Source organism: Lissotriton vulgaris, unplaced genomic scaffold, assembly GCF_964263255.1.
Source record: "Lissotriton vulgaris unplaced genomic scaffold, aLisVul1.2 SCAFFOLD_929, whole genome shotgun sequence".
Lineage (NCBI taxonomy): Eukaryota > Metazoa > Chordata > Amphibia > Caudata > Salamandridae > Lissotriton > Lissotriton vulgaris.
Window position 1 is genome coordinate 303943 of NW_028242548.1, and position 25205 is coordinate 329147.

The 25205-nt window shown below is 43.7% G+C and overlaps 1 protein-coding gene across 1 annotated transcript in view; it reads left to right on the forward strand.

Moving 5' to 3' along the window:
* The window catches only part of SLC41A2 (solute carrier family 41 member 2), a 416626-nt gene that overhangs the window by 274253 nt on the left and 117168 nt on the right, over positions 1–25205 (forward strand). The window contains exon 7 of the mRNA XM_086948344.1: positions 2351–2498. Within this exon, the coding sequence (XP_086804470.1) occupies positions 2351–2498 (148 nt within the window). The remainder of the gene's footprint in view (positions 1–2350; positions 2499–25205) is intronic.

Consider the following 25205-nt stretch of genomic DNA (forward strand, 5'->3'; position numbering starts at 1 on the left):
AGCACGACACCAACTTCCGACGCGCAGGGGTAATGATGACGAAAGCTTTCCGGATCCCTGGGGGTAATTTTAAGGTAAGGAATCTATCACTAACTATTGTCTCTTACAGATATATTGTTACCAAAGGTAATTAACTTGTGCTTTGAGCACAGGAACCCTTAAAGGGATTCCTTGTGTGTAGGGTTACACAAAATGGAGGGCGTAGGTGTGGCTGCCTCAGCCCCTGGACATCCACAGCAGGCCTTGGAAGATTCCTGACACTGTAGGGAGATATAATTTCAGTGCCTCTCACTGACCAATTTGATATAGTCCCTCTCCTGGTCTCAAATCAGTTATGATGAGGCTGTGTAAGAGATTACAAAACTTTGGACGTCTACCTTATTAACTACCAGCCTAGAGAAGCTTTCTTAAGTGTCTTAATTGTCTATTGTCTTTGAACATAATATACCTCCTGTGATATACCTCCTGTGATTAAACATTCTCATATCGCCAGACCCAATGGTTTACAGCTGACCTGAAGGCTGAGAAATGGCAAGTTCAGCAGGCAGAAAAGAAGTGGCAACTTACTGAGGCTTTCCTGGCACAGAAACTTCAGCTTAGGTATTACAAGAACTGCCCTAATCAAGCTAACCTCTCCTATTATGAGAAACCCATCGAGGCTTCTAGTTCAAACTATGCCATATTGGGGGTTGTTGGAGAGCAGGCTTACAGAGATCTGTGACAGACATACTTCTCTGCTTACTAGCAAGACATGCTATTTATAGGACAACAGATATGCAAAGTAGAGTACTTCGCCACTCGCATAAATGGCCCTTTATCAACAAGTACTGAAGAGTAACTTTGAATATTTGATATCTCAACATAAGATCGAAATTCAGAGCCTTATTCTTCAGATTTCAGAAATAGGGATCATTTGAGACACAGTTTAGATGACTGTCTTGAACAAATCTTTTCTTTTCAAAGAAGGTGCGGCTGATCCGTGTGTGTGTGTGTGTGTGTGTGTGTGTTTGTGTGTGTGTTTGTGTGTGTGTGTGTGTGTGTGTGTGTGTGTGTGTGTGTGTGTGTGTGTGTGTGTGTGTGTGTGTGTGTGTGTGTGTGTGTGTGTGTGTGTGTGTGTGTGTGTGTGTGTGTGTGTGTGTGTGTGTGTGTGTGTGTTCGTGTGTGTGTTCGTGTGTGTGTGTGTGTGTGTGTGTGTGTGTGTTCGTGTGTGTGTGTGTGTGTGTGTGTGTGTGTGTTCGTGTGTGTGTTCATGATTTCAGAAACAGCTACTTTCAGAACCAGTTGGGAGGGCAATTGCTCCAGAGCAAGCCAGTGCCATTGAGCCAGACAGCCCCTTTGTCTTCCTGGAGTATAAACTTTTTGTCACCCCAGAAAAGTGTACATCACTTTGAAAGATTTTTTAAAGCCACCGTAAAAAACATGCAATTCCTCCTAGTGAAAATAATTATCATATTAAGTTGTATAGTTTGTGGGGGTTAGTATTGACAACAGCCTGTTGTATCAGTAAATGTTCTTCTTTTAAACTCCACAAATACAAAGATTACATATAGTTTTATAGAACATGGTCCCAATTCGGGAGATAAGAAAATAGCCCATATGCATATGGTATTGTCTACACAAAATGTCACAATGTTCTACTGATGTATCATATAGCTTGATTGCCAAGTTTGAGCATTCAGTTATTTCCATGGCTTGTAGCCTAGCTCGAGTCTCTTCTTGAAAATATGTGCTATTTTTACTAATGGTTGCCAACAAGATAAACAGGGAGTACCCACACATTAGGGTTATAGATTATCTTGTTATCAAGAGCGATCCTTAGCCTACAACTCCGCTATTCACTTGGGAACAACCAGCGGCATGGTTTATGAATGGAACTGCTATATAGGATATTCATGAGAGAAAGCGGAACTAGTTGATTGGGAGTAATGTCTTTCTCACTGTACAATGAAATATGAGTTGGAAATGTTTGTATTATTATTTTTTTCATTTTTCAAATGCATAGGTGGATAAAGACCATATAAGAACTCTGGTTTTCTCAAACTCATTCTCAAGCATACTGATATCTAAATAGAGATCTTACTTCTGATACTTGAGTGTGATGCATATTGGAGGTGTATAAAGTGCATTGGCTGCAATTTTATTCACATCTGAAATGTAATTTTTCAGTTAAGGTATTTTATTTGTCAAGCCAAGAATTGTGATCACGTTCTCTACATGTGAGCAATAAAAGCATCCTCTGTGCTAAGATTGCTAATAACAAGGTACAGTTTTATAAAGATGTGTCTTTCAGTGATCATTTAGAAATAACACAAGACTATGGCATTGATTTGATCTTCTGGATCTCTTTCAGGGTCACATTCCTACATATCTCCACTAGTTGGTGCTTTTTTCATGGTTCTAACTCCAATATGGGTTGTTATAGCTTCTAAACATCCCGCCACTAGGATTGTTCTCCATTCAGGATGGGAGCCGGTCATAACTGCAATGCTGATAAGCAGGTAAGTTTGCTTGAAAATGTGATTGTCTGTGATCTGTTGTAGTCGCATAACTTTTAAACAGTTGTAACTGAAATATAATTGTGTTGTTTTATAATTTTCACTGATATGTTTTCCTTTTGTTAGCAGATCCAACACATGTATGCCTGTCAAATTTGTAGCATCAAATAGTTTTCATGTTGAACATAATTTTAAGGTCATACCGTGTGTGAGCGTTGAAAAGCCATTAGGCAACAATCCTATGATTTTGTAAATATGTTTTGGTAGGAAGAACTGTAGCCCCTCAGCTAAGATCTTGCAGGATTAAAAGTACACCCTTCTGAGATGAAGTACACAAGCAGTTATAAGGAGATTCTCTAGTAAGCTTAAATTCAGTATTGTGTGGACATGTTTAGGCATCTTAGACAAGGATTTAACATTTCTCAGAAAAATGTATGACCTTCTAAACGATCCTACTGTAAAATCCATTCTTTAAAACAAAGTTGTTGCACCATTCCTGGTGGGCATGGATGTGTTACACAAGTAGAAGTGACGCCATAAACGTGAAAAAGTATCGTTTTATTTTTATAATCGAATGCTTAGTACAGATACCAATTCATTTCAGACTCGCATGACCGTAACTGAGTATTCAAGTACTACTTTTAGGGATGCAATATTGACAATCGTTTGTGAAACGTGCATAAACACAAGTAGTCTCTGTTCCTTAAAGATTTGTCCCTCAACTGCATGCTTGCCTTGTACTCCCTATGCTATGAGGGTTTTACAGTGTATTCTCTTCTCGTCGAAGTGTCTTTGTATTTTGAATTGAGCTAATGGGGAACTCTGTGAAGTTTACTGCTTGTTCCTTTCATACTGTTTTTTTTCTTAATTTAAAATGAATAAATAAAACAAGAAAAAGATTGAAAAGAAAACAATCTCGTTGTCGTTTATAGTGACCTTCATTTAATTGTAATCGGGACTCCCGATTTTTTTTTTTTTTAACATTTCTGCCTTTATGTATCCATATTTATTTTTTGCCATCATATTGGTATTTATCCATAGTTATTTAGTGTTTTGAGAATCAATGGAGTCATAAAATTGTAGATTTCCATATTTATTATCTTATAAACATGCACTCAAACTTTGATGCCTGTCGCGTTCTAGCAAATTAAGCAGACAAATTACAAAACACTACACCCACAGATAAATATTAGCATTTTGTACAAATCTGTGTTAATATATTTTTATATTTAAAGAAATATCATCCTGCTTTTTAACTCCCTAGGGTCTCTACCTGATCAGCGGTTGGCCTGGAATTTATAAAGGACAGCATGCACAGTCTCTCTCTTAAAGGACAATTTTCAGCATTTTCTGCTTTAAAAAATGTATGCCGACAGTAAACGGATTGTTTTCTGTCTGTATTTCTCTGTAAAGACAGTACAAACTGAAAACTGGGAGCCTTAATTATAATAATTGGGGGTTATTTTGAGCTTTTAATTTAAATACGAGAACCACGTGAGAAGCACAAATGACAGATACATACCTTGAGTAGAGCTTACATTTTGGCCGATAACTGAATCTGCTCCACATTCTAACATTTCCACTGCTGCAACGCTACATATGCGGCAGTTGTGAATTGTAGCCAGGTCCGCTTCCATGCTAGGCACAGTGGTGCAGACAGGGTAGGAAGGGAACCAACTCACATATCCATGGATGACACTACTTGGCCATCCTCATGTTACTGCAGTCTTTGTTCAGGCAGCAAAGTTGTAAGAAAGTTGATTGTTTGTTGTGGAAGATTAAGTACCCACCTTAAGTAATAATCAAAATCCCTTGACAGGGTGAACCACTAGAGTCACTCAATAACCCTGAGCTCACTCCCTGGTAGCTATGACAGAGCAGACCGGCTTAACTTAGTGGAAATGTTTGAATATGTATGCTGTATCAAAACAGTGATAAAGTTGAAATGCAAAACAATTCAAATTCCAAATTAAAATAGAAGAATTGAGTACAGTGGAATAAACAGAATGACACTAAAGTGACAAACATACAGTTAGGGGAACTGGAGTTACTAATTTTTACATTTTTAATTAGAAATAATGGCCAATGGTCGCGGTAGAGCAGTTTGTAGATGCAATTTGACGCTGACTGGGATGGAGAGCGGGTCAGATACACTAACCAGATTCACCCTAGTCAGAGATTTTACCTTCTGGCTTTAGTCCTTTAAGTCCCAATCCATCATAAGTGTACACTTCTGAAGCCACTCAGGACCCCAGGGGAAACACTTAGAGGCTCACTGGCTGCCAGGCAGAGTTCTGTTCAGGTCCACTTGTAGCTGCCTCGCTGCAGGAAAGGCCTCTTGTAACCTTGGAGTTCACTTCTTTGTCTTGGGTCCAAGAGAGATCAGGTCCAGTCAACCTTCTCAGGTTGCAGGCAGCAGGTCCCGTCTTCTTCTAATCTTCCTCAGGTCGGGGAGTGTTCCGAAGTTGTTGCCTAGATATGCCACTTTATGGCTGGTACAAGGTAGTGGGTTAAAATGACCCCTGGGCGTGGTCTAAGCAAGGGGTGAAGGTTCCCGGGACTAACCCTACGTTCTTTGGGCATTTTCAAGATTACAACTGTCTTATGCTGTAAAAAAAACCTGGGCACCAAAATCCCTGCACTCTACCCCCCTACAAAACCCAGAGACAGACGTCTTGTAGAACAAAGCAGGGTTCGAGGGTTCAGCGACCAGGCAGTAGATGTACAGATTGTTTTGGGTTCCAGCTTTCCCCCTTTGAAAGCCAGAGTAGCACGTGAAACCCCTGAAGACCTGTCAAGCAGGTCTTAACCTTCCAGGAGGATTTGACACTGTGATGTTAACAAGAGGCCCACTGGGATTGGGGATGGTCTAGCTAGGGGAACTAAAGAAGGGAACAGGTGTGGGTGTTACCTGCATCTGCTTGTGACAGGGTAGGATTCTTTGAAGTTATTGATAATCAAGTTCCAGGTACAACACCACCTCCCCACACCCATGGTCTTTTTCCCTGTCTTTTGAGCAAGTTCCCATGTTGTTTACACCCATTCACATGTTAAATACTGACTTAAAGAAGTGGGAGATAAAATTTCAGATCAGATTCCAGTAACTTCAGATAGGGAAAAGGTAACCTTTTACAACTACCTTTCCTTAATATTGATTCAAAATATGATTTAACAATTAAATTAGATTTTTTTTTAGCTGCTTACAGCCTAAAATTAGGATTAACTGTAATAGTGTAACCCAGTGTTTTCCTACAGAGTAGCCAGCTTTTCAGCATTGGAGCTTTTTTCACTGTAAGGACATGTGAAACAGAATACTTTTACATGTCCTACTTTTATATCTCATATAACCTTCCTTATAGGCAATAAGGCCTACATATGAGTGACTTTTTAATATTTAAAAAGAAGGTTTTGAACTGTCAAAAAGATTTTATTTTGATAGGCTGAATGTGGCAGAAGAAAAAGCTATCTTGGAACAGTAAAACCCCAAAGAGAGGAAAAATCAAGAAGTAAAAAAACTAAGAAAAAGTAATAACTCTTTACCTAAGGCAAATAATATAAGGCAAAAATAAAACAATTATTTAGGCAATAAAGCAAAATTCTAGAAAGCTAGCAAACCCAAACCTTAGGTTCATGAGAGGATGAAAGTAAGTGAAGGGGCGAGGGACACGATGAAGATGGATCCTCAAATGTTGTGAAGCCAAGATGTTCTGAACAGCATCTTTAAATAGTTTTCCAGTTCTGACCGTACCGAATTGCCTTGAAATTACTTTTCTCAATCTTGTATTAACGTATCCCACAGATCAGAATACTTTCTGTTGCTTTTGTATTTTTCCCCTCTGGCCACTAGATGTCCTTCTTCCCTGAATCCCCATAAATGCTGCTATTTTGCTCTTCAATCTGTTTCCCCACTTACATGTCCCATTGCAGAAAGTCAGGACAAAATAAATCTTTTCGCTCTGCAAGAAAAGTGGAATGAGCGGGCTTGCGGACCAGGCTAAAGGTCACTGTGACCCTGAGGTGCTAAGGCATGAGAACAGGAGCCATGCTGTGTCAGACAGCAACCGTACTCCGGGATGGTACCACGGTGAAACCCCGAGGTATGTGCAATAACTCACCTTGCTGAGACATGGGAAACGTGGGTAAGGGTTTGAGGATTGTGAAAGCCGCAAGGATAGCAAGCAGTACCATGTGTGATGGTAGTGGCAACAGGCCTTACTCCTGACAGCGTTATATCTAAAGGGGACACCAACACGTATTCTTATGTTCATAGGAGTGACCACGATCAGTCTTTCCTCCATTTATTTATACCCTCGGATGGATCCCGGCCCTCAGGATGTAGAGACAGCAACAATGTATTGTAGAGACCGGGTGGCACTATACATACCTTCCAACTTTTAGTAACTGGAACCATCCCGTTTATTATTCAGTGAGCACATAGTGTCTCAGTCTTTGACTTAGTGCTGGGTTCGAGTGAAGACCATTCTTCTGGCTCTGACCTCCTCCAGTTTGTCTGCCAACCGGCAGGGTGTCAGTGTGAGATTGCCCTACGCACCACCCTGATGGCTGTGATGGCCCTACGAGCCTGACTGTGTTGTTTCGGTTGTGCCTTTAGGGTGATGGTCGGTCTGGCCTCTCAGCATCAGGAGAGACCGTGATTTGGTCTTCTTCCTGGTCCGTTTCTACATCCCAACCGGGAGGCTTTTTTGTTTAAACCAGGGCATGCTATGGGCTGCCGTCGTGTGGCCCCGCTGTACCGTGACCATAGTTCCATGGATGTCACCTTCCAAACCTCCCTCTCGATGGTGTGTGGAACATCCATCCGGATGGCTGTCTCACTTTATGACTTGGTCTCCCGCCAGCAACCCAGGGGCTATTGCTTGGTGGGCCAAGCTGGCCATGTTGTTCTTGCACATCTTCTCTCCTGAGTGGCCTGTCCATCCAATATGGTGGGCTTCCACTCAAGCCTAGAGGAGATACAGTTGCAAGTGGCTCTTTGCATTAGGTGTTAAATTGATGCTCAGTTCGGCTTGTTGTGGGGAGTTTGTCTGTAGGCTCATAGGAGCGTATGGAGGCAACACTCCAGAACCTCCCCATTGTCATACCCATTCTGAGTGCCCTGTTCAGTTTGTGAATGAAGCTCCCCACCTCTCCATTGGCTTGGGGCACTGAGTGCTTGATATTTAGTGACCACAAATATTCCTTGTATTCTTACCCCTGGAACAGAGCCATTGTCTGTCTTCACTTTTTCTGGGATATTTTACTCCAAAACTGGATTCATCTTGGAAAAGGCAGTGGACTGTATGAGTTCAACCACTGCGTACTTGATGTGATTGTCCCTTATTACTGTGGTGGGCCACCCGTCCGTCCGGTAGGCTCCCGAAGTCCATGCTGACTTAGGATTATAGCCGCTTACATGGGTCCTTTGTGAGGACTGGTTCTTGGACTGGATCTCCACTTGTCATCGCACATGAATGGCAGCTCTGCACCTTTTCGTCCACCAAAGTGTCCATGCTGGGGAACCGCGCTTTGTCTCTCAGCCTTGCTTTAGTCATCACCACTGCTTGGTGGCCCAGATGAGCCAACTCGACATCTCTGGTCTAGAGGCGCTGTGGTATCACAATTTGCCCTCCCCCTCCACCCCCCCAGCGTAGCAGGCCTTCACTAGAGGTGCTCAGTTCACCTTGTATGCAATAAAACTGGCTGAATGTCTTTTGTACAGTCTTCTTCCAGCGACTTAGACCCATCCAAGAAGTTGCGCCATTGCTTCATCAGGAGTGCGTCTTTGGCCTTTGAGAGGCTTGTGTCGACAAGGGTTGTTAACGTTATCCCTGCAGTGGACAGCTCCTTTGGACACACGTCTTGCACCACCATCCTCACGAAGTCTTCCGCCCCTTCAACCTCCTCAGCCTTGTCTGGTACATGCTCTCCTTGCAGATGACTCCACATCCAGATGGATCAGCAGCCCCCACCCCCCCTCCTCAGTGACTTGAGACCCTCACAGGTGAGTAGCTGTATATACAAACTCCTGATTGATTGATTGATGACTCGACAGGTTGTCGGCTGGGTTGTTGATCCACGGGCGGTACAGAGCTCCAAATTGAAGGTCACTGCAAGCAGAGCGACTAGAGGCTTGTGTTTTGTGATGACCCCGAATTGTTACCCACAGAGGTATAAATGGAAGTGGCTGCAGGCTCACTTAGTAACCAGCGCCTCGCACTGGATCTGCACATACTTGGTTTCTGTGTCTGACATTGCTCTACTAGTGTATGCGATTGGAACCCAGGATCCTTCACTATTCTCTTGCAGCAGCGCGGCTCCTAGCTCAATGAGGCTCACATTGATCACCAGCTCTGTGTGGATTGAAATAGGCCATTGTGACATCTGCCAGTAGTGCTCCTTTTACTTGGCAGAATGCCAAGTCAGCTCGCGAGTCCCCCTCCCATGGCGTATCAGCTCTAGTGAGTATCCTCAGCAGTTCGGTCAGGGTCACCATGCTTGGGAAGACACTGTTGCAGTAGTTTGCCATTCTCACGAAGCTAAGCACCTCAGTGGCATTTCGTGGGACGGAAGCGGACCTTTTTGCCTCAATCTTCTTCAAGTCAACACGAAAAGATATATCTGAAGAATTCTATTGATTCCTCATAGAATGTCAACCCACAGTCTGCTAGCCATTGAAGCATGGACCTGAGTCTCCTGTGATGCTTCTCGAGGGTATTGGAGAATATAAGAATGTCATCACTAGTATTCGGAACACCCACCAGTCCAGAGACGGTTTTGCATATTGTTTTCTGAAACACATCTACTGCTGATAGTTTAGCCTCTGATGCTGCCGGAGACCCTCGTGGATTGAGATGGTTGTGATTTATCAACTGGCCGGTTTTAACTCCAGTTGTTGGTAGCTAGTGTTTGTCTAGTTTGGAGAACTATTGGGTTCAATTCAGGACCACCACAATGTCGTCCACCACAGTGGTAATGTTCTCTTCGGATGGCTTTATTGGGGAGCCACATGTCCACGCACAATAGAATGGCTCCCGTCTATTTGGGTTTTGGTCCAATCAACAGGGGTGAGATCCACGGGTCGGCCCAGTGGCTTTCTTCAATCACTCCTTGCCTCGTCAGGCTCTTCAGCTCACCAGTGGAATGGGATCCTCCAGTGTCAAAGTGATATTGGTCTCTGTCTCGTCGCTCTGTAACCAGACCTTGGTGCCTTTTAGACGTCACATCGAACAGCTAAGGGTATTCTAGCAGGGTGGTAGTAGTGTGGGAGTCATGGACTTGCCGGGCAAAGAAAATGAACCCTAGGTCTTCCGCTGTGTAGCACCCAGCAGCGTGCCGGTGTTTCCTTCTGTGATGTGGAATTGGGCTTTCCCATTGCTCACCGCTTCGACTTCCACTACCCCACTACCAGTAGTGAATCCATGCCACTGTATGTGTAGATCCCTCCTTTCGTTTACTTTAGCCTTGGTCGAGGTACCAGCATATCAAACAGTGATGAGTCATTACTTTGATGGAGGCCCTTGTGTCAATCAGTGCCCTCACTGCCGTGCCACCAATCTCCACCATACACATAGGCAGGGAACTCTTCTGGTTACCCTCAATCCTGGTAAACAAGGTGGTAAATACCTTGCTGTCATCTTCATCATTACCGGCATACAGTCTTTGACTGCAACCTGCTGGTGACCGTCAGTCTCCTCCTCCTAGATTGATAGCTGCTACAGGGTGGGCTTTGCCTTGTCCTTGTTTCCTGATCAGAGCCCTTGTCCCTCGCTGCGGCACACTTTGGCGAAGTGATTTATGCGTCTGCACTTGGTGCCGGACCTGCCCCGGGCGTTGGTGGAGTTCAGCACTCCATGCTCTCAGCCACAGTTGCCAAACTGTCCCTCCAACGGTTTTACACCACTGGTTGTGCGGGGTCAGGCCTTTGTATAGCATCTACTTGCTCTTCATTCACGTTGATGGTGCAGGATGAACCCACCTGGGCAGATCCCCTCCCTAGAGCCACTTCCATCTCATCTGCTTGGGTGTGTGCCAATTCATGCGCCCTTGCTTCAAGGTGGATCTCAGATTGGCACAGGATTAACTGTCTGAGGGATGCCTACTTGTATTAACTGAGCCCTGATTTCATCCGTCTGGCTAATGTTAGTGCACATGCTTGCCAGCTTCAGGAGCCGTGTGTAGAATATATTCACTGGCTCATCTTCTCGTTGCCTGGCCTGGCGCAGTTTGAATCGCTGATAGTCCAGATTAAGTTGTGGGTCAAAGTCTGTCAAGGCAGCCATTGCAGTGTCATAGTCTGTATCATCTCCTGTATTGGGAAGGGTCTCAAACAGGTCATATTGTTGTGCCCCGTCAAAGTGAAGCTGCAGAGACCTCTTGACTGCATCATCTGTTTGTCTTGTGGCGCGGAAGTAGTGCGGTAGACGCCGCAGCTGTCGCGGGCTCCGCCTGAGTTCACTAAAGGGTGGCAGAGCTGTCACTGAGGCATGAGTCGCTGGTGGGGTAGTACTTGTGGTGGTTGTTGCACGGACGTGGCGTGGCAGTGCAAATGTCAGTGCGCAGTCGGGTGATTCTAGTTGACAGTTCTCTGGTGTTAATGTTGCACAAGTTTCCTGTGTTGCGCGTTATTGTCTCTAGTGGTTGGTTCTGTCACCTCTAGACAGACTCCTACCCATGACTCATTTCTCTTCCTTTGTTTTTATTCCCCCTAGGAATATTCTCAGGCGTGCACCCACTGCAATATCAAGCTTTCACTTCAGTTTTTTCCCTCACAGACTTGCTCACCGGCAAACAGTGTCCCCAGGTGCAGTCCTCGATGCCTTGGAAAACCTCCAGCGCACGGCGTTTAGGAAATTGCTGGGACAGCCTCAGGGCCCTTCCTAATCTTGGCACCAGTGCTTAATTTGTAAAAAATAAAGTGCCAGGGCTTTCGTCAGGAGGCCACTGCACCTTGCACCACACGTTGGGCCTGATTCACAGAATTTACTGAAGATAACTGAAGACAAAATCCTAAAGTTACTACCATTTCTCATTTTGGTATTCACAGAAGGCACTTACTCATTGATGAGTAAGTGCCTTCAGTGAATACCAAAATGGTAGTACGTTTAGTATTTTGTCTTAAGTTAGTTCTGTGAATCAGGCCCATTGCCCCTACCAGGCTGCCAAAAATAGTAACAACACAGCTATTAACCATCACACTCCTACAAGTGTGACAATTCGGACTATATCATGCTTCCTGAGCTAGAAGAATGGCTTGGGTGGCAGGTAATAGCCATTTTAAAGGTATGTTGAATTATTAATTACCTGTTGTTGTGGTCATCTCGAAATAAGCCAGACAGCGCCACCCTGTGTCAGACTGTCCCAAGCGCCGATGTTGACAGTTAAGTGCAGTGCTAAGCACCAGAAACCACCGACTCCTATAAAGCACTGCTTGGTGCCCATGTGGGGTGAGATGCCCGGCTTCACCGACTCTCCATCAGCATGCGCCGAGGATATAAGGCTGCACAAGTGATCTGGTATGCACCTGCAGGTGGCGCGGTGCCAGCTGCCTCCTCTGCGCTGGGATGCTGTCTGTCTCGACCGACCGCGGTGTGTAGGCAGTGCGCACACTGCGTGGATTGTCACAAGACCTTCATGCCAGCACACAAGGATGGTAGCACCATCTCTGGTGTCCAGGGCTCGAGTCGGGGTACCACGCAGGTGGACGGCGTCCCCCCACTTATTTTACCGGGTGGACGCCGCCCCCACTGCCAAACAGCTGGACTTCACTCTTTGGCCTCTCTGGGACGAGATCGTAGCTCACAGCGCGCTGCTCACGCACTGGATTCTCAGATGCAATCTCATCTAAGGGGTGAGCGAGGGGAAGCAATGAGCCCGATGGTGCAAGCCACCTCTCGTGAAGTCACTTCCTGCCGTGACATCACTTCCGGTGACCGCGTCCCCACACTTCTTATTTTAGGACTTGTGCCCTGCTGGTGTCCTGCTACCTCTTGAAGCACACCACAGTACGGGCCTTCTCTAGCCTCATGGTATGTCCTTCCTTTGACCTCTACTCCGCTGGGCCGCTTGCAGGTGGCTGCAGGGGGTTCAACCGTCCCCGTCACCAGTATTAGCTGGGGTGGGGGTGGGGGTTTTACATAGTGGCAATGGGCCTTACTCCTGACAGAAGTATAACCTGAGGGCCCCCCAACAACTATCGTTATGTTCCAAGGAGTGACCACAAGCCGTCGCTCCTCCATTTATTTATACCCTTGCGCCCAAGGGCTGAGCTTGGGATGGGGAGACAGCAACAATGTATTGTAGAGGCTGGTGGCACACTACAGCATGTATGGCAGATTTTCACCCTTCACAGACGAGTTCTATATAGTGATGAATCTGCACCACTAAGATAACAACTTTCCAGGAAAGATGCTGCAAATGAGCCTTGTGCGTTGGTTTAAATAGAGACATCGTTCGCCAGAACTGTGACAAAAGATGCCGGAGGAGGACATTTACAGAAAGCAGTGACTGCAGCCACATTCACCTTGATAGTGGAACCGGAAACTGTAAGGGACATTTAGCCAGGTAGAGTAAAGATTCATCCTGGAATGTTCTCAGATCTGCTTGCTTGCCGATCTACAATAAGCAGAACCTTTTCCTAATCCTTCAGGATAGCCAGGTCCTCATCTGGACGTTTTAGTTGTCAATGTTGTCACACATCTTGTGTTTACATCTGCCTCAAAGAGAATGATCTTGGGCTTTCCCCAGCACGAGGAGATATATTGTAGGTTTTATTAAAGCAGCATAGACCCATCTGGTCTTCCTTAACCCGTTAGCTGCGGCAGCTATTCTGCCGCAGTGCTATGGGGGAGGGGGGCCGCGCGGCGCTCCCGTGAAGATGAGGTAGGGGCGTCGGAAATGGTATGCGAGCCAGCAGACTTTAACCATACATCCCTGTATTCGTGTTGCTGCGGGGCCTGGTCCCTGGCCTAGCACACAGTCTTACGCTGGTGGGTGGTTCATGTAGTGTCTAAAACGTTTGGGTGTAGATGCGAAATTCATTCTTCTGCCAAACTCCACTATTTAGCGCGCATTAAAAGCTATATTACAGAAGAGTTACCATAGCCTAGGAGACAATATTATTGTATACATGGTCAATTATGTGATTTCCTTCCCTGCAAAAAAAGTTGTGATTATTCAAGTAAAATAACAATTGGGTAACGCGTAAATGGCACTTTCTCCGACCTGGAAAGTTGTACCACTGCGTCCAGCGATCCTTTATTCCTGCCTCTGTGCCACTGCAATCCAGTAGATGCGGCAGTAAGAGGTGTGCAGTTCCCCCCTGCAGCCACACCAAGGCCTTTAGTGCCAATATCGGCAACACTCCCCCATCCCTCTCACAGCAATACTTCAGAGAAATAATCAGACACAACACATTTTCAGTGGAGAAAATTGCTGCAGGTTTATTTGCATAACAAATATGCCAACATGGTGGGTTATCTTACGGGCGATCCCAGGGCAGGCAGCCCCTCACCACCTGCCCACCTGATGAGCCAATCTACCTGGTGGCCCTTGCCAACCGGTGTTTGTCGATTTGGGGGAGGGTTTAGCCCCTCCCACCGGCGGACCATCAGTCCACCCCTTACTCACACCCCTCCCAGTTCAGGGGGGCGGAGAGTTGCAGGCAACACCCGGTTGCTCAGGTCAACAACCGCCCGAAGGACTAACTGGGCGCTATCGCTCCTCCAGGGTCCAACGTGAGGACCTCCCTGGGGATTTTGGCTTTCGCACCCTTACTGTGCTCCTGCAGAGGGTACCCTTACTGTACCTTACAGCCTCTGGATCGCCCTGTAACTCCGCCTGCAACACAAAATAATAAGTTAGTGAAACATTCCCCCCCCCCCCCTGCCTGTACGCTGGGTACGCGGTGGGGAGGGAAACAGCATTAGGGCAGCAGGAGAAAGAGGGTGCTCAGAGGGCGGGAGAGGTATAAGTACCTCTCCCCGCCCTCTCCTGCCCGGAAGTGACGTCGGCCTAGGGGACCCTCGAGGATCCCGAACACTGGGAGGCTGACTCGTCGTGAGCCACCCTGTGGCACTAAGTTGGGCCGCCCTCTTAGGAGGGCCCCCTGCGTGGGCCCAGGTCAGCCCTGCACATTACGCGGTGCCCGGATTTAGGAGTCGGGATGTCGAGGGGCCTGACCTCCGATTCTGACTGATATCACTGCACTTCCGTTGGACATTACTACTTAAGTCCCCTGTAGTGGAGAATAACAGCCCGACCTGGAATCCTGAGTCCATATCCAAGTTAGTGGGTAGAGGGTGGGAGGGTCAGCAGGTGAAGCGAGAGCTGGGGGGCATTTGCTGGTCTCCCTGTAGTGCCGGAGCAGGGACGGTGGGAGCTTGGAGCAACAGCTACCTGTGGCACCTGTGACATCGTAGCACTGTGCAGAGTTCAGGTATAGTGTCTCTTGGCCCAAAATGATTAGGTCTGGAGGATGCGGATTTGGTCAGTCCAAGCCTGGATACACTGTGCAACCCATAATGTAGGGCCGGTGCTAAGCATGGGCAGTGTGGGCAGCTAACCAGGGCCCCACAGTCAGCCCTCTAACTTGGGGCCCAGCACCAATGGACAGAGTCAGGCCACAGCATGAAAGGTGCCACCTTGCAAATGCGCCCCTTTAGGAAGCCTCCTCCCCTGGCCTCACTGCTATGGTGTAGCAAGGGTTGTAGGTGGCTGAGCGGGAGGGGCTGCAGCTTTAGAAGCATCTATTGAGATGCAAACAGCCCTGAAGGTGTCATGTCTATGCAAGTAAGAGAGGCCTCGCACATTCCCTTTCTGCCCAGGGCCCGATGAATCCTAGAACTGGCCCTGCGTAATGAGTGTCTAAAGTTACAAAGAAAGGCGCTTGCATTGACATTTTGGAGCTGAATGACCCATCCCCTCCTGCAGTGAGCTTTCCAGAGAAAGCAGCATCGTTTTGGGGACTGTTGTGCTAGTTATTCAGGGTGTAGCACAAGAAGTTGCTCCCTCACTTTGGTCAATGTATTAATGCTCCCATGTATTTCAAAGTTCACCAGTGTGGCACAATGAAAGCAGCCCTGGGAAGGATTGTCTAAATAAACTTCATTTCAAATTTGCTACATTGTGAAGTATTTTAATGACACCACATTTTTCATTCTATAGCGGACCAACACGCCAATGCCCTAAATGGTAGTTGGAAAAGTGTGTGTGTCTTTTAAGCTTTGTATTATACACCATTCTCAAAATGTATGACTCATAGTATTGTCCATTATGTGCTAAACTATATGGAGCTCATTAGGAGTTCCCTTTTATCTCAGTGGGGAGATACTGGGCGGGATTAAATCATACAGCCTCCCCTCACACCCTCTTAGAATTGTGAATAACATTCTGTGTTTAAATCTACATGTTTGCTCCCTTCTGGGGGGCATGGGGGACCAAAATCCATTAACATTTACCACCTGCTTGTAGCAGGTGGTAAATGTTGCAGGGGATTATTTCTTAGCCTAGGTGTGGTTGGAGGCAGGGGTCAGCAGGGGGACAGATGTGCTTAAATCCTTCGCCTTTAGATGGGGGAGGTTTCCAGGTCTTGCTTACACAGTGAATGCACTGTGGTGCAAGATGCATTGTTTGCTATTCAGTGGACTTACAAATTGCCCACAGTATAGCCTTAGTTGTTATCGTTGTCACTCTCATTTGCAACCATTCCATTGTAGTGTAGTTCCTATATTCCCAATAGGCTCTACGCATTGGAATAATATATCCTATAGATTTGACGAAGAACTTATGTCTACTAGGTCTCTATCGAATATATTAGACTTAATTGTGAGTGCCAGCTAGCTCAGAGGTCACTAGAAACGTTCTCGAATATACAAGAAGGGATTAGTTTCTGATAACCGCATAAACATGACAACTTTGTTTCCCCAAGAATAAACGTATCTTCAGAGTCATAGAAACAATCGATAGATATTTTACTCAGTCAATCGTGCATGCTTCGTTTCATCAGAGGTGCAGAGAAAATAGAGAGACGGGCGTTTTCAATAAAAGGATTTATTGAACAGTCTTCTTTCTTATGCAAGTAAAGTGAACTGCTACAATCGTAAGACTGGTTGCAAAGTATAATGCGTACAGCAAGAAGAGTATTATAAAATAATACTGTAAAAGCATTATATGGTTTCTAAACCATAGATAAATACATACATAAATAATAAAGGCTAAAAGTACTCAACTGGTGCTTCTAAAATACGCCTACCCCAATGTACATAACCTAAGTCTAGTACGAGGGAAGAAGTAAGTGAGGTGTAGCATAGGTTTAGTTTTTCTTTGCCAAGAATCTATCCAAAATTTCTCTTAGGGTCTAATCAGCTCTGTACCTTGGTTTTAGAATGAAGGAGGTCTGGTATCTCTGTCTTGGGACTTGATTTCCCAACACCCGCGAGGGGAGCGTGGAAACACTGGAGCTGGATTCTTGCCGGGAGAAATGCAGCCTCTCGATCAGTGCATAAAAGAATTCTGGGTAACCCAATGAACCCTTGTAGGCTTGGGCAGTGAACAATATAGAGTAGGGAATAGCTACAAGGGATTTTGTTTATACACTACTTGAATTGGTTTATTAGCATGAGCCTTGGGAGTTAGTTTTCAACACTCTAACCCAAATGTATCCATAGGATAACCAAACTAATTATTGATATTGGTCACATTGAATGAAAAGGGAAGAAGAAGCACACAGAAAAATCTATTTATATGAAAAAATATTGTATATCAGTCAGAAGAAAATAAATTCACTGGAATACAACAAACAAATCAATGTAAGCAAAAAAAGTCACGAACAGATATGTGTGCAAATCGGTTCATAACAGGACATCAACTCCTTTCAATAGCAGTGAATAACTAAGTCCATTTATGTACGAAAGTTACTCTTAGGAAAATAAATTGCTTTGGAGATGATGACGAGGCCGACGTTTCGGTCTTTGTTGCAGGTGTCTATAAGACCATCATCAGGACAATTGTATATTGCAGAGGAAGCCCCCTATATAGAAACAATGTGATAATATTACATTATGTGCCAACTAAATTCAATGACATCATAAACAGACAAATATTTATCAAACAATCGTGTGCATAACATAAAAAATGATGTTTCTCAAGTATTCTTCCATTCATAAATAAGGTAGATATGTCAATTATCGCTAGACAGTCTTGGGATTCGTGAATCAAATTTGAGCTTATACTGGTGCCTCTAGCGGGCTAACCTTTAAAAAAGAACACCACCAACGTTCATTATACCATGTGTGGAATGGACATAGACTTACTTAACAAATGCTGAAGAGGTTGTTAAAGTCAGTTGGCTAATAAGTGGATATAAATCACCGCAGAGATCTGTCGGGAAGAATGCAAGGTATTGTGTCATATTGTGATTGTATTACTGTCTGCCAACTTGATATCAGGTTTGGAAATTTTCATACCTGTTGGATTCTTGAAATCAATAATGAATGGTTCAGGTCAGCAATGAATGGTTCAGGTCCGCAATCCAGCACAAATAAAGGAAAGCTCTTCGAGTCACAAGTTGACTGTGTCACTAAGAATAGATTTAGGCACGGATTGAAAATTACTTCCAATGAAATGTGATTACAGGAGTTTGATCAGTTACTGTTTATTTTGACCAAACGCCTCAAAAAGGCAACAAAACCCGGGGCATGGTTTGTACTGCCGTCCATTAGTTAAACAGCGATTTTAAGGGGATGGTTGCGGCATAGCTCGAGGCTTGTGTGCCTGTAGATAATGACGCAGTGCGCGTTGCACTCAATTAAACATATAGCGCTCACGTTGTTTCATGCATTGCAGTTTAAACAAAGTTGTCGGAAAGTGCCGAATCTAGAAGGAGCCGAACTTCATATTGGATTACGGTGGGCCTCGAGAGTCAGTCTTATTTGCAACAACATGCTTCATCTCGAAGGGCAAACCAACTATGGGGAGTGGTGGATGTCTTGGACACAATTTTAGCCGCGAGCATAATAGACGCGGATACAATTTTAGCCGCAAACACAATAGATGCGGACAAACTATAAACGCAATTCCCAGGGTACCAAAATGTGACCCATGGTTCCAGTGACTGCTTTAAAAACTTAGATCTATCATGGGAGAAGCGGGATCTCAACACTATGGCTAAATTAAAAATTGCCCTCATCTAAAAGGACGGCGCATAAGAACTTACGTTGTTCACGAGGTAAGACGGCACATCGAAGGTAATCATGCTGTCATCTGCTTGTTGCGAAATACAGATTCAGACAGCTGCTCGGTTTTTAAACACCGTGACCCGGATGTCGTACCAGGTTAATCAAAAACAGAGGATCGACTAACGCCACTGTTGGTCAAATAGACAAATTACACTTGCGTCGGCCATCTTGGGATGTCTAATGTTGCAATATACTGATATATTGAACAATGGTGGTGATCGCGGCTAGAAGCTGGCTGATCTTAAACGTATATCAATGTCATACAGTTGCTCCCAATAAACATTAATGTATCATGCAGCATACGATTTAACACAATTCTAACAAGCAATATTTATGCAAATATGAATTTGACAATTTCACACATTTGGAACCAAAACGGATTACATCACATACAATGAATACTTGATTGAACAATATGGTATATTGAATTAATTTCCAAAAAAGAAGAAGAATCAGTTCAATGAAGCTACCGGGGATTCTTTCTGTAAATGATAATCTGGCTACTAGTCTACTATAAACTCTATAACAGCAAAAAGACATGCAAAAGAAATTTTTTTCTTAAATGTATGAGTCGCAGTATCCAATGTATACAACATCAGAGCTGTTATTATTAGCGATTTTCAATATATCAGGCAACCAAAGAGGTTATAAATTTCAACTGGACACATTAAATAGAACATTCATTATTCTAGAGTCAGTTATAGGAGCTAGTAGCAGGTGATTAGATCTTCAGGATATCAAACTGCACTTTACGTCAGACAGGCTAAGGTTTGCCATTCTGTTGAGGAATTTAATCCATTTTTAACAGAGTCGGCAAAGCAAATCCAACGTTGTTCTTTAATGGTTAGAATACGATCTACATTAGGTTGTCTTATGGTGGCTTTAACAATCTCAACAACCCACCATAGTACTCTTTTTCAGTGTGTTTTTTGAGTAGGAAATGCTCATCCAATGGGGCATTTTCAGAGCGACAACGAATTCTAGACTGGTGTTGAAGAATACGTTGCTTTACGGTCTGTGTTGTTTTGCCAAAGTATTTAAGACCGCAAGGGCATTGAATACAGTACACGGCATTAGGCATGTTGCAATTCGAAAACCCTACGAGGGAGATCGTCTTGCCATTCAGTTGGAAACATTTCAAGTTACTGGTGGTTTGGCATGCTGTGCAATGATTGCATTTTTAGTGCCCGGTCACTGGGCTCAGTTGGCGCATGTTATCAATTAAGTTGGTGTCCTTATTTCTATATGCGTGTACGAGGCGGTCTCTCAAGTTGGACCCTCTTTTAAAAGCAAACATGGGGTTCTCTGTCAATTCGGGTAAATTAGATAGTATTGACCAATGTTTTGTGTCCAGTTTTTTGATAGTTAGTCGCCATCCCAAAAGTTGGGACACAAACCAGCTTGGATAAAGGTGTTTTAGTTTTGACCTGCAACGGTGCCTCACGATCGTTATACCATGCTCGTTTAAGGGAACGCTTAAGAAGTTTGTTGGGTTAGCCACGGGCATGTAGTTTTTCTTTCAATTTCTGAGCTTCAGAGAAATAGTCCACCCGTCTTGAGCAGTTCCTCTGTAACTGGAGGAACTGCCCAAAGGGGAGATCCATCCCTCAAAGCCTGAGGATGGTGGCTTTTATATTTGAGGAGCGTATTTCTTGCAGTTGGTTTTGTGAACAGTGTAGTATATAATGTATTGTCCTCACTGACTTTTATGGAGATGTCTAAAAAGTCCATGCTCTCTTTGTTATGTACAAGGGTAAATTGGAGATTAGGATTTTTGGCATTAATCCAATGATGAAATTCCACAAGGGCCTCAGATGTACCTAATGAGCTGCGTCAGGCAAGTAGATAGTCGAGCTGCTCCGAAACACTGTGTGTTTGCTAGGGCAAGTGTAGGCATATTTATACTTTGAAGGTGCCTAGTTTGACGTAAAGTCTGGCATACTAACGTCATCAAAGAACCCCAAAGGAATGGTAGTTCTTTGAAAACTCCATGAATTCTTGGACAAATCAATATTCAAGCAAGGGGATGTCCCTGACTGCTTAAACAGAGTTTTCCAAGAAATCGTTGTGGCTTTTTGGAACGAGTGGAAGTAGCCATGCCTGTATTTGGACAACATTGGCTATGTCTAAATATGGTTATGATTTCTATGCCTATATAAGGGCATGAATCGGTAAATTTTGCACGGATCCTATAACGCCATACAACTCCCACTCCACTTTATTATGTTCGTTATTACTAAATTCTAAGCATTGAAAACATATCTAAAGCATGATGTGTAAAAATCCCTCCCAAAATACATAAAATGCATTTGAAATGGTTGTACACTAAAGATGAGCATTTGTGCTGTACGCATTTTAAAAGCAGTGTTGTCATTCAAAGCACATAGTTTGACATTGAAAATGCTATTAGAATGAGTCATGAAATAACATCTATGAAATGGCTCTTAAATACAGGAAAAAGGTCGAGACCATTCCATGACAGAATATGTAAACGGTTTAGGTTGTGGACAAGGTCAAATATTGTCTCTTGGAAGCGTTTCAAAGAATTCTTGTTCTCTAAGAATAGTTCTACTTTAAACAGATTACTTTGTGCCAAAAAAATAAAAAAGTTACATTTTGGAAAAAGTCAAATCGTAGAAAAACAGAGTTCTAAAGTTGGAAGTTTTGTTTTGAAAAGTGAAGGTCGAATACAGAGTCCCATAGAACGCTGTGTACTAACTTCAAAAGTCATTCTCGTTGTTTGGAGAAAACATTAAATCTTCTAAGCGGGTAAAGAATTCGTCTACCACAGTAGGTGAAATTTGGACCACTTTGTTAAGTTAACGGATTGCACAAAAATGTGAAGCATTGCCGTCAGAGTTAGTCGCATTAGTAATGTTCAGTGTTCAATGGAGTTGGAGATGGTATCTGTGTGCCTGTCAATCGACGTATCTCACCATCAGCAGATTGCGTCTGTGAGACCTCAACGAATGCCGTCATCAGGATTGGTAACCACTGGGGACAACACCATGCATGGGCCGTTACTGAACCAAGCAAAGTATCAACATCCGTTGGCAGTGCTGATGGAAGTGTTGGACAGATGTCCAACACGCATTCTTCTTCACATATCAGGCATCGTAGAACAGGTAAGATGCAATCTTGCCAGATTGGCGGAATGATAGAAACCACGTGGTATTCAGATCTCTTAAACGAGCCAAGCCCAGAATCTGTATCATGCGCTCATGACACTTCATTGCCAGGAGAGTTTTCTCTATGGTAATCTGGGGTTCGCTGGTGACCGGACTTGCCATATCGTAGCAGAAGGAATAAAAATAGTATTCCTGCTACATGTCCCAAAATGAGAGGCAGGCTGCCGAACACACAGAGTGCATGAAGTTTGGAAAAATGCAGAGGACTGATTCAAAAGGTGCTAACAGTCATGAAAAAACTGTCTTAAATGCATGTACAATACCACTGGTATCAGACTTGTTTAAGATACGACCTAACATTTTTACGAAGTGTACAGGGCAGTTTGTTGATAATAGGGCATGTATCTCTGCAGAGGACCTTGCAACTTGTAGTTCATACATCTCTTTGAACGAGGTCAGTGGCACAGTTTTTTGTAAAAGAATGGCTCTTATTCCGCTTAAAGTATCAATTCGTATAGAAGAGATGTTCGGTGAAGGCCATAACGGTGACTCCCCGTCTGTCTTAGTTTTAGGAAACAATACTAGCATACAGCAAGTGACCCTGGCTGACACAGTTAAGAGATAGGCTGTTCCTGGCAACATGCCACAGCAGCTGTGATAATTCAACATTATATAGCTTCCGTTAGAAAGCTGACTAAAAATTGGATCTATCACTGCAGCTGGAGAACCTTGCAGGTGGCAGGATAAGTTGGTCGAAGAACCATCACAGGCTCCATGTAAATTAATACCCTGACATAAAAGTGTACTGCTTAGTGCTCTTTTACATTGTGTACCAGTAAGAAATACTTCCTGTCCCCCACTCCAACATATGTGTGTATATGGTAATTCCCAGGTTGACTAAATGTATTCTTTACCCAACCTTTCATACACGCCAGCTGGTATATGTTTCAAACAATATTGAAAATAAAAAATCATGACAGAGTGATTATTCCGTGTATTAGCCCTTCTGTTGCAGGTTTTTACGAAACAGTTAATGGTAATCTTTCCAGTTTCTTAATGCTTAGCATCGTATAGTCTGCTCCTCTTTGTGCCAAATTGATTTGTTTATCAGTAAGGTTAAATACAGAAAACAATGACGTGGTGATGATTAGACGCCATGGCACATATCCAGAATGAAGATTTTCGCAATGTCCGGCCTAAAAGCATTATAGAACGTAATTGTGACTGTCCATGCTGTAGCATGAGCAAGTCCTGTTCCATTAAGTCAATGGCAGAGGATACTATGCTGTCCAAAGAATACATTTTGGATGAGTCGTTAACCCATTGTCAACTACAGAGAGAGCTTTCTCTAAATTAATACGATCAATTTCTCGTATTCGTTTGGCAGTTTCTGCTTGTGTCGCTTTCCAAGCTTCATATAAATGGCATATACACCAGCGTATATAAAACGTTTATAACGCCGTTTCGCAGGGCCTTGTAGAAGTCCCTTAAATCAACGCCATCTTTAAGTAAAAATAAGTATTGTTTTACCTCTTTTAGTGTGGATTTTTGTCGCCAGTCAAGGCACAGTTTTCCTACACTGTATGTTGTTACTATCCCTGGATGTTGTCTCTGGACATATCTTGAATCCGGCCTAGTGAGTGGTGTAAAACCTTATTCAGGAATCTATCTTGACAGCTGCTTGTGTCTGTGGGCCAGATGAACCATTTTTTCCAATCAGGATCAGTTCTGTTTTTAAGTAAAATTGTTTTTACGTCGCCCACCCCTTCTGTAGTGTTTTTACTATCCGGTACAGGTGTAGGTATGGACGGTTTGTTTAAATCTTTTATCTTGGCTAGGCCAAGACAGGACGTCTGTTGCACAGTGTCGTTCAAAAACATTATTTGTTCAGGGATAATGCAGGCTCGAAATAAAGCTTCTATTCCCTGCACCTGCCAGTCTTTTGAGCCCCAGACAGTTTTTGTTTCTATGTTGTCTTTCCAAAAGTCGACCTAATGAAGATAGCTGAGCATAAAAGGCCGCAGAATAAATTTGCTTAGTATTAGTCAACATACTTTTAATTCCTGTCTTAATAACATTTTTAAAGAAAAACGTTTCTGGATTTGAGATATTAAAACCTGAAAAGTACGGAAATTTGTCATAAAATGTTTTTGAGCTACCCTTTGGTGGCGTTGGACAATGTTCCCATTGATTGAAAGTATAAACATTTCTAGGGTTTGCAGATTTATGCAAATAATGATGACCATAGTGATTATAAAAGTACATTTGTTCATAATCTGATGAAGCTTCTAAGTATTCATGTTTTGTAAATGTTGCAGACATCTCGAAGTCTGACATCATATTATTAACAGTCTCAAAGTCCCAATCATCAAAAAATGTGCTGGGTGATACAAAGTCACTCAAGGAAACCTTGAATTGATGTGGAATCTTTAACAGCTCTGCAGGGGCACAGATGTCCTAATCAGTTCTGTCCCATGTTATACCACCAGGTATAGGAACGGCTGTGATGTTCACTGATGTCAAGTCTCTTTATTCACAATGAGATGATTTGTGTGGCTTCAGGAGTAAGTTGATGTTCTTATTTGCTGTGTCCATTTTACTATATCTTCCATTTATCAGCATTCCCAAACTTAATACAAGAATTATCCAAAGTAGGAGAAAAAGTACGCCTAGCACAATCCAAAATTCAACCCATGGTGAAACCAGATAAGTTTTTTCAAGTTGCTGAAAAAGTTCTGTTACTAGTATTTTTTTGCTGGCGTCGTTTCAGGTTCACTGGGATCCTCTGAAAACGTATCAAAGTTAATGAAATAGCCAGAGGCAGTTCTGTCAATTGTTGGTATTGCATCAGGATTACTTGAAATCACTGAAGCTACCGGATCCTTTGTCATATTAGTATAGTCAGATTCTACATCATTGTAGACCGAAGTTTCTTGACAAACTGTTATTTGAGTCTCAAGAGGCACGAGTTCCATTGCTTTATTGCTTAGTCCTTCTTTTCGCACTGCAGATTCTTCAAAGGTGATGAGTCTCTCAGTTTGAATCTTTTGGATAGTAGCAAGGTTTGCTACATCTTTGGAGTTCACTGGGGCTAACACTTATAATTGACCACATGATGTGGTTTTACCAGGTCGATGGATACAAATCTGTTCTCCTTTCTTCCAGCAAGGGGCGGTAGTTACACCGTTTTGATCCGTGGATTGCTAGCCCAGGTACTGGTTTTCTGTAAGAAGGCCTAAATTCCTTCTTATCCGCGATCTTTTCTCTGACTAGATCCCCAATCTTTGAAATCCAGACCGGCCTTGCTGGGACGGGTGGTTCCCCTTCAGTGGTTGTTGGCTTCTGTAATG